At 45.4% G+C, this 13,244-nt stretch overlaps 1 protein-coding gene across 2 annotated transcripts in view; it reads left to right on the top strand.

Annotated features, from left to right (window-relative positions):
• igsf9b (immunoglobulin superfamily, member 9b) overlaps positions 1-13,244 on the top strand; it is a 28,653-nt gene that overhangs the window by 13,730 nt on the left and 1,679 nt on the right. Inside the window, exons 4-21 of one of the 2 annotated variants that reach the window (XM_035166950.2) lie at positions 2,741-2,887; positions 4,258-4,409; positions 4,606-4,723; positions 5,115-5,256; positions 5,630-5,775; positions 5,916-6,058; positions 6,156-6,296; positions 6,380-6,496; positions 6,584-6,734; positions 6,853-6,964; positions 7,072-7,247; positions 7,351-7,583; positions 7,812-7,896; positions 8,455-8,625; positions 8,765-8,801; positions 9,121-12,453; positions 12,617-12,786; positions 12,958-13,169. In XM_035166950.2, coding sequence (XP_035022841.2) covers positions 2,741-2,887; positions 4,258-4,409; positions 4,606-4,723; positions 5,115-5,256; positions 5,630-5,775; positions 5,916-6,058; positions 6,156-6,296; positions 6,380-6,496; positions 6,584-6,734; positions 6,853-6,964; positions 7,072-7,247; positions 7,351-7,583; positions 7,812-7,896; positions 8,455-8,625; positions 8,765-8,801; positions 9,121-12,453; positions 12,617-12,786; positions 12,958-13,157 — 5,774 coding nt within the window. In that variant the 3' untranslated portion in view covers positions 13,158-13,169. The remainder of the gene's footprint in view (positions 1-2,740; positions 2,888-4,257; positions 4,410-4,605; positions 4,724-5,114; positions 5,257-5,629; positions 5,776-5,915; positions 6,059-6,155; positions 6,297-6,379; positions 6,497-6,583; positions 6,735-6,852; positions 6,965-7,071; positions 7,248-7,350; positions 7,584-7,811; positions 7,897-8,454; positions 8,626-8,764; positions 8,802-9,120; positions 12,454-12,616; positions 12,787-12,957; positions 13,170-13,244) is intronic. The other variant, XM_035166952.2, reaches the window with a different exon arrangement.

Genomic DNA, 13,244 nt, shown 5'->3' with positions numbered 1-13,244 from the left:
TTTCAGGGCAGAGCACCTGCCTAGTGCTGTATTTGAGGCCATTTCCAGGCCAGGGATGCGACATTCAAATTTAAATAAAGCAACATTTGTCACCCAGCGTCGGCCTTTTGTCCGTCCGCAGGCTGAAAGGAAAACAAAGTCCCCTCTTTCTCTGCCTCTCATTCATCTCTCTCTCCCTCCGCTGCCTCATGTGCTGTGGATACGACACTGAGGCTGTTTTTTATGTTTTTCCCCTTCTTCGAATTTTTCAAATATGTGACAGAAGAAACCCACCCCTCCCCCTTGTAATCGACCTGCCCCTGCCCATGTTTGACCGCTCCGCGTCTCTGCAGCAACTGAATTCAAACCTAAACCTGTAGCCCGGGCTTTTCTTGGTCGCATCACTATGGTTACCTCGGAGAATGAGAATAGTGGGGGCTGAAGTCTCTTTGTAGTGATGGACAAGAGGCAGGCTTCGGGAAAGGGTTAAGTGTTTTGACAGCGAAAAAACCGAATTGCCCTCATTGAGACCCAGGGGGCAGGGCACAAGTTTTGAAAATCAACATGTGTGCACACCCACATGGTTCTGAACCCACGAGACCAGTGCCACACGGTCAGTCAGTGGGATTTTCACACACTGTGCCTTATTCATGTTATAAAATATTATAAGAGGTGCTATTAGCCACCGTGATCTTTAAGCATACCATAATATTTAGCCGCGTGAGGATTAGGTGTGTGAAAGAGGGTTTGTGTGATTTTGCACATGACAGTGTTTTCCCTCTGAGTCTGCAGTGGGCAGGGAATTCCGCATAGGATGGGAAAAGGTTGCATAGGAAACGGACGCCTCAGGGAGGATCCCTCACAGCGAGATAAAAGGAAAAGGCCTATAGTTATCACCATACCTGTTATCATCCATCTGCACGTTTCCTCTCTCCGAGCCCTACCCACTAGTTTGAAAGATGCTGACCTGAAATCAGTGGCATTCGTTTTATGGAGACTCTAAGTGAGCACCGCCCATCAAACTCTGCTCTGTCTTGTAGGTCAGTCAATCATTAAGCCTAACTATTACACACAGCAACAGCCCCAGTCAGGAATGCAGGGTTAATTGTTAGCTATTGATGTCTGCCTTTACTCTCAGTGTGTGTTTCACCCTGTCTTAGGGGCATGTATAGAGTTGTATGAATTGCCTAGCTCCCAGGCTCTGCTCCCGTCACAGCCGTCTGGAGGGAAACCGTGTGAATAGTGAGCATATTGTGTTTCTTGTGATATTGTTGCTTCGAGGTTGCAGCGCATTCAAGAATTATCTTGTGTTATATACAAAATATAAATTCTGGAATCGATGTTCTGTGCTCAACCTTAAAATTGACTGAAGAGGGTTTTTCTCTATTTGCAGCTTTACTTTTTTAAAAAACTCTTTGCAACTTGTTGGCAGCGAGAATGACTGGATGCCGGAAACTTCTAATTTCTCTGTTTACTTTCAAACTGCTTTTGCCAGGTCCTGGTATGAGCAATGTGTGTGTTTCCCCCCACCCAACGACTCCTGTCGTTTAAAGCTCTGAGATTGAAGGGGGGGTCATTGAGAAACAGAATAAAAGGAGAGGGGGGGTTGTAACTTCAGTACCATGAAAAGTACCGGGCTGTAGTCACCAGGCAACCAACAGATCAAGTTTCAAAGCTTGACAAGGAGTTGTAAGAAGTACAGAGAGGAGGAGGAGGAGGAGGAGGAGGAGGAGGAGGGGGAGGAGGGGGGATATAGGTGTGTGTGATAGGGAAACGTGTGTGATCGTGCGTCTGTATGCTGGAGGGGGTTCACACACCAGTTCTGAGCATGCATCTGCCACGACACACATTGTTTATCAATTTGTTTTATATTTGAAACGTTCATTTACGTTTTCTTCACCATCAAAAAGTCACCTGAAAAATCCTATCACCGATGTCACAGGAGTTTTGTTCAGAGTATAGAAGAACAGAGTCTGTCTTTAAATCCCTCTGAAACAAATGTGAATGAACATGAAATGTTGCCTGGTAAACTGATGTGTGTCACACACATGGTCCATCTTGAGTAGTAATTTAGGCATTATCAAATTGGCAGATATGTCTGAGATGGTCTCATGAATTATTGTTTATCTCTGCCCAATTACCTCTCATTGATAAACAAAAACAGGGGACAGATCTCATTATATAAGTGTTGTAGAAATCTCTGTAGAAAATAAAAAGAAGGAAACAGACTCAAAACATATTTTTGTCCTATTTTGGTGATTAAATAAAGCCGCGTTCAGGAATTCCTGGCATGCACAGTCTAGCTTTCCACTCCACCACCACCCAAACCCGAAATGACAGGACACCATCTTCAACTGTAATCTCGCATATCATTACGATCATCACTCGAGTGATTCATGCGTACTTTCACCGCAACTTACAGCCACTGACGTCTCCTCCTCTGAACTGCATCATCTGTCCGCCACCTCTATTATTTTCATGAATCTGAATTATGTGACTGGCTATTAGCTACAAACATTAGAGCTCCAATCGATGTTCACACTGTGTGGAGGGGTCTGCGAGCTTTAGGTCCATGACTTTGACTGTGGCCTTTTGTGACAGTGGATGCTTGTGTCCGCTGCGTGGTAAGCCCTCTTCCTGCATGTGCTGACTCTGCCTGTCTGGCTGTGTGTGTCTGTGTGCTGACTCTCTCTCTCTCTCTCTCTCTCTCTCCGGCCTTTCCCCCTTTTGGCCCTCCCACCCTCACCCCTTCCACCCACAGGTCGCGTGTCTCTGACCCGGGGTGCCTCTCTGCTGGTGGAACGGCTGACCCTTGAGGACGAGGGCTGGTTCGAATGCCGCATCCTACTCCTGGACAGCAAGACAGACGACTTTCGAAATGGCACATGGACCTTCCTCTCCATCACAGGTGCAGCACTGCAGGGTTTCGGAGAGACGTAGGAGCTGCTCCTTTCGCTGCTCATCACTGGCACTGTCCCCTTTTTTAGAACAGCCAAAGCATGGGGTTGGCTGCCATTCTGTAGGCCCTGGCACGCTGAATGTCATTGCAGTGTATGAGGAGGTTCTGTGTGAGGTCATCATCCTGTCTCTGTCTGTGCAGACCCTGGATGATGAATAAGTTGGTTTTAAGAATATCAGGAGCAGGACAATGTAAATGCTGCTTGTGTGAGCTAAAGATTAATGTCAATAGCTCTGTCTCTCGCTCTCTCTCACACACATACACACACACACACACACTGGTCAAGCCACAACAGAGTTATATAGAGTATAAAGCAGGGATATGATATAATTGAACTACAGTGACTGAAAGGCCTACATGTGTTGCATCAGGTTGCATTACATCAGTGCATGTATTGGATTTCATCACAATAAATGAGAAGAATATACCCAGTAATCTCAACACCCAACTTGAACCTGGCGCATAGACCGGGAGGACATATTTAGTTCTAAGCTTTCTCCAATTCAATGATTGCATATACAGTATTTTTATCATGGGTGGTCTCACTGGAGATAAAACACTAACCATGGCAGTGTTGGGTCTGTGTTCTACTCTCACAATGACATATCATTTGCTGAGGTTTGGTGGTTCCTCAGGTTTATTCCATTTTTCATTTCTGATCCTCAAAAATGCCACATTCTGAAATAAGTGTCAACTTCCAGATATATTGATATAGACTGACTTGATCTTAATCTGCTTACCAAATGTCAGGAAATTGTATAATTTATTGAGATATTGTCCAATTTGGCAATGATGTGGTTGACTGGGGATTAGAGCTTGAATGGTGTGAATTTCAATAATGGGGAGTAAAAAATGTCCAATACTCTTAATAAATATAAAAAAATGTCAAATACAGATATATTTGGCTGATATATATGTTTAAAAAAAATTGGCAATGTCGTTATCAAACCTTTATGACAAAGAAATGCCACTGAGGGTTGATATTTTAGAGTTTAACCATTAACTTTTTCATAAATAACATAAATAAAAGGAAAGCAGATACATCGAAATGTGTATAAGTTGAATCAAGACAATAAACATCATTTTAAAACAATGTACACATGGATGCATGTTTGTAAAATGTTTAAATCATATTGGTGGATATAGGATAACATAAACGCAGATACAGATATCTCTGTGAAAGGCTCATATAAGCTGATTTAGTTGGGCTCTATTGTTAATTTATGCATTGAGAGCTCAAAATCAAGTTAGTGTTAGTGTCTGTCTTTCATGTCATGTAAATAAAAATAACTATTCCATCTTTTCTTTCTTTGTTCTAGCTCCACCTGTGTTTATCAAGAAACCGCCAACTTTTGTTGAGGTTCTGCTCGGAGATTCGCTGACTCTCAGCTGTGGAGCCCATGGCAACCCTCGGCCAACTGTTGTCTGGCACAAAGACGAGAGCCCAATTGAGAAACATGAAAAAATAAAAGTGAGGAGGAACAACAGATGGCATTTGCTGTGTTTAACTAAATTATTTTTAATTAGCATTTCCTGTAGCAGCAGTAGCTTTGATGCTCCTTTAAAGAAAACTGCTTCGTTGTTCTCTCCATGACTGCTCCATAATCTTCCTCTAACTTTTCTCTTCTTCTTTGATCCTCTTCCTCCTTACCTCCCCCCCGTTTTAGGTGCTCAATGGTACCTTGTCTTTGGCCTCTGTCACAAGAAATATCTCAGGAGTGTACAAGTGTCACGTGTCCAACTCAGAGGGGAACCTGACCCACTCTTTGCAGCTGCAGGTCAAAGGTCAGTGATGAAGTGTCAATCATCGGGGAGAGAAAGAATCATGGGTTATTTCATGTTTAAACATGTACTGTGATGTTCAGGTAACAAGACACAGCTCCTGGGTTTTTGAAAATAACATCAAACACACATATTTTCCAGGAACAAGTTATTTCAGATAGATGAACCCGTCTTCTCATCTCTGTCTGCTTTAAGGCTTTCTGATCCCGCTACAGTTAAAATAATTGTGATTACTCAGTCTATACTGCCACCTACAGTCTATTACCTGCCTTGCAATTTAAAACAAGACTCAACAATTATATTTCTACTCATCTTGGTCATTACTGACTATATCTCTATACACAGGAATGCTATTTACATCCGTGTTTTTTTTTTTTTTTCCTTTACCAAAAAGGTCCTCCAATCATCATCATCTCCCCAGAGGACACCACTCTCAACATGTCCCAGGATGGAGTTCTGCAGTGCCAGGCTGATGCCTACCCTTCCAATCTCACCTATGAGTGGTTGAAACACGGACAGAACGTTTACCATATTGAGTGAGTCCAAGTTTAAGATATCGGTATCATGAGCAGAAGATATTTCACACATCGTTCTTCTGTCTGATGTAAAACATAGTGAGACACATTTACTTCAATGGAACACAAAGAGCTGTTTTTAAAGGGAGATCTTCTGACTTGGTGCTGCTAAACTTGTGCCAGGCACAATGGAATAAGTAGATGTATTTCCAAAGCATGCTGCTAATGCAATCAATTCTAATTAGATTATTTATAAGACTATTAAATCGTGTGGTGATGAGCACATTGTAACCCCCGAGATAAGGATCTTGCCGTTCAGATTAAGGTGACATCTACCAAAGTAAAGCTCTGATGATACATTTTTAACAATAGATATTCCCTCTTTTGACTTTAGGTCCCTTAAATCCAGAGTGAAGATTTTGGTGGATGGAACTCTTCTCATTCCTAATCTCATCCCAGAAGATGCTGGCAACTACACCTGTACCCCAACTAATGGGATACTGACCCCACCCTCTGCTTCTGCACATCTGAAAGTGAAACGTAAGGGTTAAATCTATTACACACCAATTTTCTTTAACCCTGCAAGTTGAGGTTACTTAGGTGGGAGCATTTCCAAGCATGCCCCGAAATAAAATATTTTTATTTACATCTTGTGATTAACATTTCTTCCGTTACCCTAGACCCTGCACGTGTTGGCCGAATGTCCCGGGAAACATACTTACCTGCGGGCATGGAGGGGGTCATTGTCTGTCCTGTCCAGGCTGATCCACCTGTGCTGTATGTCAACTGGACCAAAGATGGAAACTATTTAAATCTTGACAACGTGAGTTATGTGCCGTAGAAATAAAACCATCCCAGAGGGGAAATGCCTGGATGTCTTGGAGTCACTGTGTGTATCTTTTCCTTCTTTTTTCCTCCAGTTCCCAGGTTGGATGGTAAACGCAGAGGGCTCCGTTTTCATAGCAACAGCCAATGATAATGCTGTTGGCATGTATGCCTGCACTGCCTATAACAGTTATGGCACCATGGGCCAGTCTGAACCCACACAAGTCATTCTAAAGGTAAGGCTCGACTTCTTGTCTCTGTCTTAGGTTGACAAGAAGTATCAGTGCACAGATATAACAAGGCCCCCTCCCTCCTTCAGGACCCCCCATCGCTTCGACTGCCTCCTCAACCTGAGTATGTCCAGGAGGTGGGCAGAGAGTTGATCATCCCTTGTGACGCCAATGGAGACCCCACTCCAAACATAACATGGAGCAAGGTACAGGAGGAGATTTCCAACTCTAGTGTCCTCCAGAGAAACATCTTACTTATTCATTATTTAACTTGCGGTGGTCTTTCCTGATAGATTGGCCCAACCCCTCGATCTCCATTCAGTGTGTTGGCCAATGGCTCCCTCCTGCTGCAGCCCCTCAGTAAAGATCACCAGGGGGGCTGGGAGTGCCTGGTCACTAACCGCGTAGCGACTGTCAGTGCAGGCACTGTGGTCATGGTGCTGGGTGAGTGGTCTGACCTAAGTTCTACAACTTTTTTGTTGATTTATGACCCTTAACCTGAAGGTATTCATGTGCATTGTCAACAGTTCAAACTTACAAACATGTTTTTTCTGTTCCTCAGGCACCAGCCCTCATCTTGTATTCTCTGTATCTGTAACCACGGAGATGAACCAGGCCAACGTATCCTGGGTGCCTGGCTTTGATGGAGGATACACCCAAAAGTTCACAGTGTGGTCAGTGACATATAATATGCTTTTATTTTGTAGTATTGTATTTTTTATTTATTCATTGTTATTTATAGTTTCGGTCTTGATTCAGTCTATTTTTAAATTTCTTTCAGGGTGAAGCAGGCATCCAGGGGGAAACATGAATGGGCTTCTTTGCCTGTTCCCACATCCAAAAATTACCTTCTGGTAACCGGACTACTTGCTGGCACCAGCTATCAGTTCAGTGTTCTACCTCAAAATAAACTTGGCTCTGGACCTTTTAGCGAAATTGTTTCTGTGCGAACACAAGGTTTGTGCAAGTACATGTGTTACACCCTCAGTTTCCTTTGCTCTAAATGATACTCTTTTGTTTTTTTATATCAGTATGAACTTATATCAGGTCTTCTTATCAGCTGTGCCCACAGAACCTCCTACGGCTGTCAGCATAATCCTGGATCCTCCCACGTTCCTGTCAGCCAACTGCACTGAACGAGGCGTCCTCCTCGAGTGGTCGCCTCCAGAGGCTCCATCCTCTCCACTGACAGGCTATGTGCTACAGGTCCGTAGGGATCAGGGCCGCTGGGTCATCCTCAGCAACAACATCAGTGCCAATCAGAGCGAACTACTTGTACAAGGACTGATACGGGTAATAATATGTTCTCATCTTACTTTGAATCTGTACTTTCCAAAGATCGATCAGTGTCCCCTCTGTGTTTCCTGCTTTCAAAGCCTGGTTGAATGCAAATGAAACAGCTCTAGTGCTGAAACCTTTATATCAAACTAATGTTATGATTAATAATGAAAAGGTTCAACGCTAGTCCGTACTTTCATTCTGAGGAGTTAAATTAAACCTCTCATATTTCTTTCTCCTCAGGACTCTAGTTATGATTTGAGGCTGATGTCTTGCAGCAACAAATTACTCAGTGAACCCAGTGAGGCTGTCAATGTATCCACCATAGGTAAGTGGCTTTGTAAGAATAACCACGAGCATTATATGCATGTGGAGTCAACATCAGTTTTGACATACATACTGTTTATTATTGGATATTTTTAACATTAGCTGGCAACAGATATGGCTGGAGAGAATATGTTTTCAGCCATATTTCTACATAGACATGTTTGTTTGTCTGATTGTCAGGAGCACCAAGAGGGAATTTGTAAAATTATGTTACAAGCACTCTATTGAACTCAAGGATAAACTGATTAGATTTTGGTGAACGGTCAAGGTCACCGTGTCTTCATGTCTGTCCAATTATTGTGAACAGGAAAATTTAAGGAATGTGTGGAGGGAATATTTTTTAAACACATTTTTGGCCATAACTCTATTAATCTAGTGCTAATAATTACATAAAACCCTAAACAACGTTTCATTAAATTCTCTATACTATAATGATATAATTCTCTATATTATAAGTCTGGACAGACATGCATGTAAACTGCAACCTGACTGGTTGGCAGAGGCGCAAAGCAGTGAGGTGCTAATTCGAGTATCATTATTGACTCTGGTCTATTTACAGGAATGGAGATTTACCCTCTGCGCCCCAGTTTCTTGGAGGTCATCCCTGAGCCCCTGTTGGCTGGTGTGTTAGGAGGAGTGTGCTTCCTGTTTGTGGCCATCATCCTCTCCTTGGTGACAGCGTGCTTTATGAGTCAGAGAAGACGGCAGCGTCACAGGAAGAGAAGAAAAGGTAAAACATCAGAACAATGCAAAAAGATATGTAACTGTTTGTATTGGTGTCCAGAAAAAGGAAATTGTTTTTATTAAATACATATTGATTTGATAATTTCAACTGTGCAAATTTGTATCTTTTCCTCACCTGTTCTTAGATCTGCCATCTTCCTTCCGGAAGAACTCATCTCTAGAGTAAGTCTTCTCTTAAATACACCTGTATATTTTCAACATTTTTGTTACCTCATTGAAAATGTGATTTTCTCACTATTACTCACTGTATTTGCAGCTCTGTTTATAAATATTTAAGCTTGAATGTTGTATGTAATGTAATGAATTGTTATTGTAGGTGTCATGTTGTTGATTACATTTTGACTGAAAATTGTCATTACAATCTCTACTATGCGTAGTGTGGTATAAATGCGTTACAAATTGGAACTTGAATTGTTTTTTGTGATAATCCACAGTACTATAAAGTTGTATTAAGTTCTTTTCTTGTGTTCGTCTTTCTCAGAGCTCGCTCGCCTCCTCGCAGCCCAGACAGTGTCCTGAAGCTGAAGCTGTGTCCACCAATTCCCTTCTTCCCTACCTCGTCTTCACAGTCTGACCGTTCCTCCTTCGATAAAGGCAGCCGTGGGGAATATCATGACCAGCGGAAACAACTCCTCTCCACACCGTCTCCACCACCTCATTACACACTTTTTGAGAGTCACTTGGGGTCTCAGGCTCCCTCACCAACTGCTTTGGAGTCTATTTCCAGGGGGCCAGACGGACGCTTCATTATCCAACCACTGCTAGAGGGTTCCAGTCATTTAAATCATAAAAACTTGAAGAAGGATGTCCTGCAAATGAATGGTGGGGCAAGTGGCTCAGGGAGCAACCGGATGTCATTCAGGGACTCACCAAAGTCAAGCATACTGATCTCAGAGAAGGAGGAGAGGAAGGATCCTCCTTTCACTGTGGACGTCTCAGAGCTCAACAGACCTCCTTCTTCACCTGGCAGAGTACGGGCCATGGCCAGAAACTTCTCCCGTCAGGGTTGCTTTTATTCGGACGATGAACAAGGCTCAGAGGCTCTACTTGAAAGAGCCAGCTTCTATTCAGACAGCAGCGAGAAAAAACCCAGCGATTCTCTCAGGAGACATCGCATGCCTGGCCACGAAGATCTGTTCTCTGGTTTGGGCAATAGAACAAAGCTCCTGGATAGAGATCAAGATAGACCTCACCATTCAGGCTACCAGCCAATGGAAAGTCAGCTGACTAATAACAGCACCCTGGTCTCACAGCTAGACAGTGGGCTGGAGAGGGATAACATTAATAAGTGTGTGCAACTGGCAAAGGAGAGAGAGAAAATGGAGAGGGAGCTAGAGAGCTATACAGCCGATCAGAGAAGCAGTAGCCGGGGAAGAGAAGAGCGACAGACAACGGAGAGGGATGCAGAGGAAGAGCCAGTATGGAAGCCACAAGATGTTAGTATCAGACAGAAACACAGGCCCTCGGGCCAGACAAGTCGGGTATCTGACTATCGGAAGGCGTGTTACTTCGGGAACAGCAGCAGTCCCATGGACCGGCTCCCTACATCTCGCATACAGTGGGACATCAGTCCTGTAACCTCTGTTACCAACCTCGTTCCTGCACAGAGCCCCCGAGAGACCACGTCGCCCATGTCACAGCATCCTCGCACATGTAGGGAAATCGTTGATTCCTCATCCTCCCCGGTCACCCAGAACACCTCCCTCCCCATGCTCTCTCCTGATGTCGCCTCAAAAAACGTTTTGTGTTTAGAAACACCAACCGGAGCCCGGTCACTGAGTCCTCGGAGAGAGCTGGTTATATGCAGAAAGTCCATGACTGAGCAGGGCTTACAAGAAAGGACGCAGGCGGGGGGTTTCTCCTCAGGGTTCAGGCATTCATATGCTTATGCAGGCAATCAGCCCTGGGATTCTGCTGCCAGAGGTCCCATAGGCGACAGTGAGAGGCCGCAAAGTTCAGCTTCACCACAATATAATCAGCCCGACAGAACTAGAGACTACACAGCCAAAAGGGATTCCAGTCCCTCGAGTTATTCTACATTACCCTATGAACACCAGGACGTAGGGGCAAAGGCCAAAGACAGAGAGACTCGTGGCCGGTTGAGCTCTGGGTTTTATTCGGAGTTAGAAAGAGAGGGTGTCCGAACACGCTCCAGGAGGAGTGACAAATGTCTTTTCTCTGATAGTCCCAGCCCTCTTTCCACACTAAGCCTCGTAGAAGAGGTAGAGAGCGATCAGTCCCAAATTTCTGTGCCTAGAATGTCAGAGTCCTTCAATGTCAAACCTGCTGCCCCGTCGCCCAAAGTGCCCCCACTGCAGACAAGTGCAATTCTCGAGTACCTGAGCCTCCCAGGTTTCATCGAAATGAGCGTGGATGAGCCTGTGGAAGAAGCTGGATCGACAGACACTGCTGGACAAAGTTCAGCATTAAAAGCAGAAACATCTCTGTTGACAAAGCCTGACGTAGTTCCTAAAAACTGGGAGGTTCATGTTAAAGAAATCCAAGAAATGAGCTCAAACCAAAAGGTTTGCCTTGAACGAACTCAGTCTGGTGGGGGTGCAGAGCCCGGCATTGATGCTTGTAGAAAACAAGGCTATAAACGCTCGCTCCATGTTGAAACTAGAGATTCTTCACACAGAGTGAGATTTCCTGATGAGATGAGACCTTCATCACATGGTCCAGAGAAAACAAGCAAACAGCTCTATGATGAGAAAACACAAATTCGGGCTGCGAATAAAAGCACAGACAGACCTGAATCCAGACCTGGATCCAGGGCAGCTCACACCTTGCTCAGTGCGGCAAAAGGCATGGCAGATTTAGTGTCAAAACATTCCTGGGGTTTTATAGACAGTAGTGAGTCTTTACCAGAGCAATCCCAAAGACATGCTCCTCAGGGCAGCAGGACTAATAACATTGCGTCCCGGATAAATCAAGCCCCTGTGCCATTTCTTAGGAAATCTTTAAGTGTTGGCCCGTGTAGGACGCTCTCAGGCATGGGACCGCCTCGTCCTTTCCTAAAGAAATCCATCAGTTTAGGCTCACAGAGGTGGGAGCATTTTGAGAGCCCAAGGACATATATTTCCGAGAGGTGTTACTGGGACGAGTTCCCAAACCCAGAGGTGAGGGTGAAGTCCCACAGTTTGGGCCGCAGTCCATCTTACCTTCCCAGGCCTGGCCCCTCATGGAGGGAGTATGTCCCGCTCAGACGGCCCAGCATAGGGAGCTTAGAGAGGCCTCATCACACACAAAGACCATTAGCTAGTCCCTCCTACCTCACTCCTGCTATGTACCCACCTAGAAACACCTCAATCTCCCCAATGCTGGAACCCTCCGATCCAAGACGGCAAGCCACTGTTTTCCTCGAGTCCTCCAGGTGGTCTCCTTCTTACCAAGAGACTCTGAGGTCTTCCCAGCCTAAATATGTCCCCATGCCGTCCTCCATTCCTGTGCCCCAGTACCAACACTGGCCAGGCTCCAGAGGGGAAAGCATGAGACCTATGGACCCCAGGAGGGGCCCTCCAAGGTCCTACCTGCCCAGAGGCATCAGCTGGCCCTCCCCTTATTATGCCCCCCTCCCGCCCAGGGAGGGAGAGAGTTACAGACAGCCAGATAGGATGATGGCTAGGGGAGGGGAGGCTGAGATCAGGGAGGGCGGGAGGGCCAGTTATGCCAGTCAGAGCAGTGGCAGAGGCAGCGCTGGTCTCTTCCAACATTCCCTGTCCATCACTCCCACACTGCTCAGCTCCCCCGAGACGACGGAGGAGGGTGAGCGGCACAGAGCTGAGATGGATCTGCCACAGAGGAGAGCGAAAAGGTGAAACGTCGCCACCACACCTGGACAATAACAACCACCACACTGGAGTGTCTCCTTGGCAGAGGGATTCATTTGTGTTTCCAAATTAACATCGGTTCAGTGGTTTTTGTTTCTCCTTTGTCATGACTGTTTTCTGACCTCTTTATTTTGTCTATCTCATTAGAAGGAACACATCAGTAGATGAAAGTTATGAATGGGACTCTGCTGATGCCTGCGTGGACTCGGAGGTCCTGGACGCCATGAGGTTTGATCAGTCACAAATGAGCTCACGGAGAGGAAAGGGCGAGCTCAGATATGATCAAGCAGGCGGCGTCCAGGACCAGCAACAGAAAGGTGATCATTTATTTATTTTTTGTGTGATGTTTTTGATGTTGCATGTGTCATGGTGAGTGTAACGCTTGATGATGCATGTGTTCCTCCTGTGCCTTCGTGCTGTGATTATTTGTGAGCTTTTCCCATGACGTGCCCATCCATGCATTTTCCTCTTCCCGATGCCTTCCCCAGGCCCACCTCCCTCACTCAGCCCGCCAGTTTCCAACCCACCTCGCTGCCGGCTCAGCCGCTCCCTAAGCGAGGCGCGCTTCAACGCTCTCCGCCAGGAGTACCAAGAGTACAGGCGGGCTCAGGAATCCGTCTGTTCCCGTGAGCCCTGTCTCACCACTGGCTACGATTCAGACTCTGACTCCAACTCCGCACTGCTCTAGCAGTTTGACCTGGTCCGTTACTCTGCCTGCCCTCTCACCTCTTTCCATATTTTTCCACCTGTCACTGCTCGCCTGCCTGCATCCTTT

This window comes from Hippoglossus stenolepis, chromosome 9 (assembly GCF_022539355.2).
Source record: "Hippoglossus stenolepis isolate QCI-W04-F060 chromosome 9, HSTE1.2, whole genome shotgun sequence".
NCBI lineage: Eukaryota > Metazoa > Chordata > Actinopteri > Pleuronectiformes > Pleuronectidae > Hippoglossus > Hippoglossus stenolepis.
The sequence above is the reverse complement of the archived record's forward strand: the minus strand, read 5'-3'. Positions and strand labels throughout refer to the sequence as shown.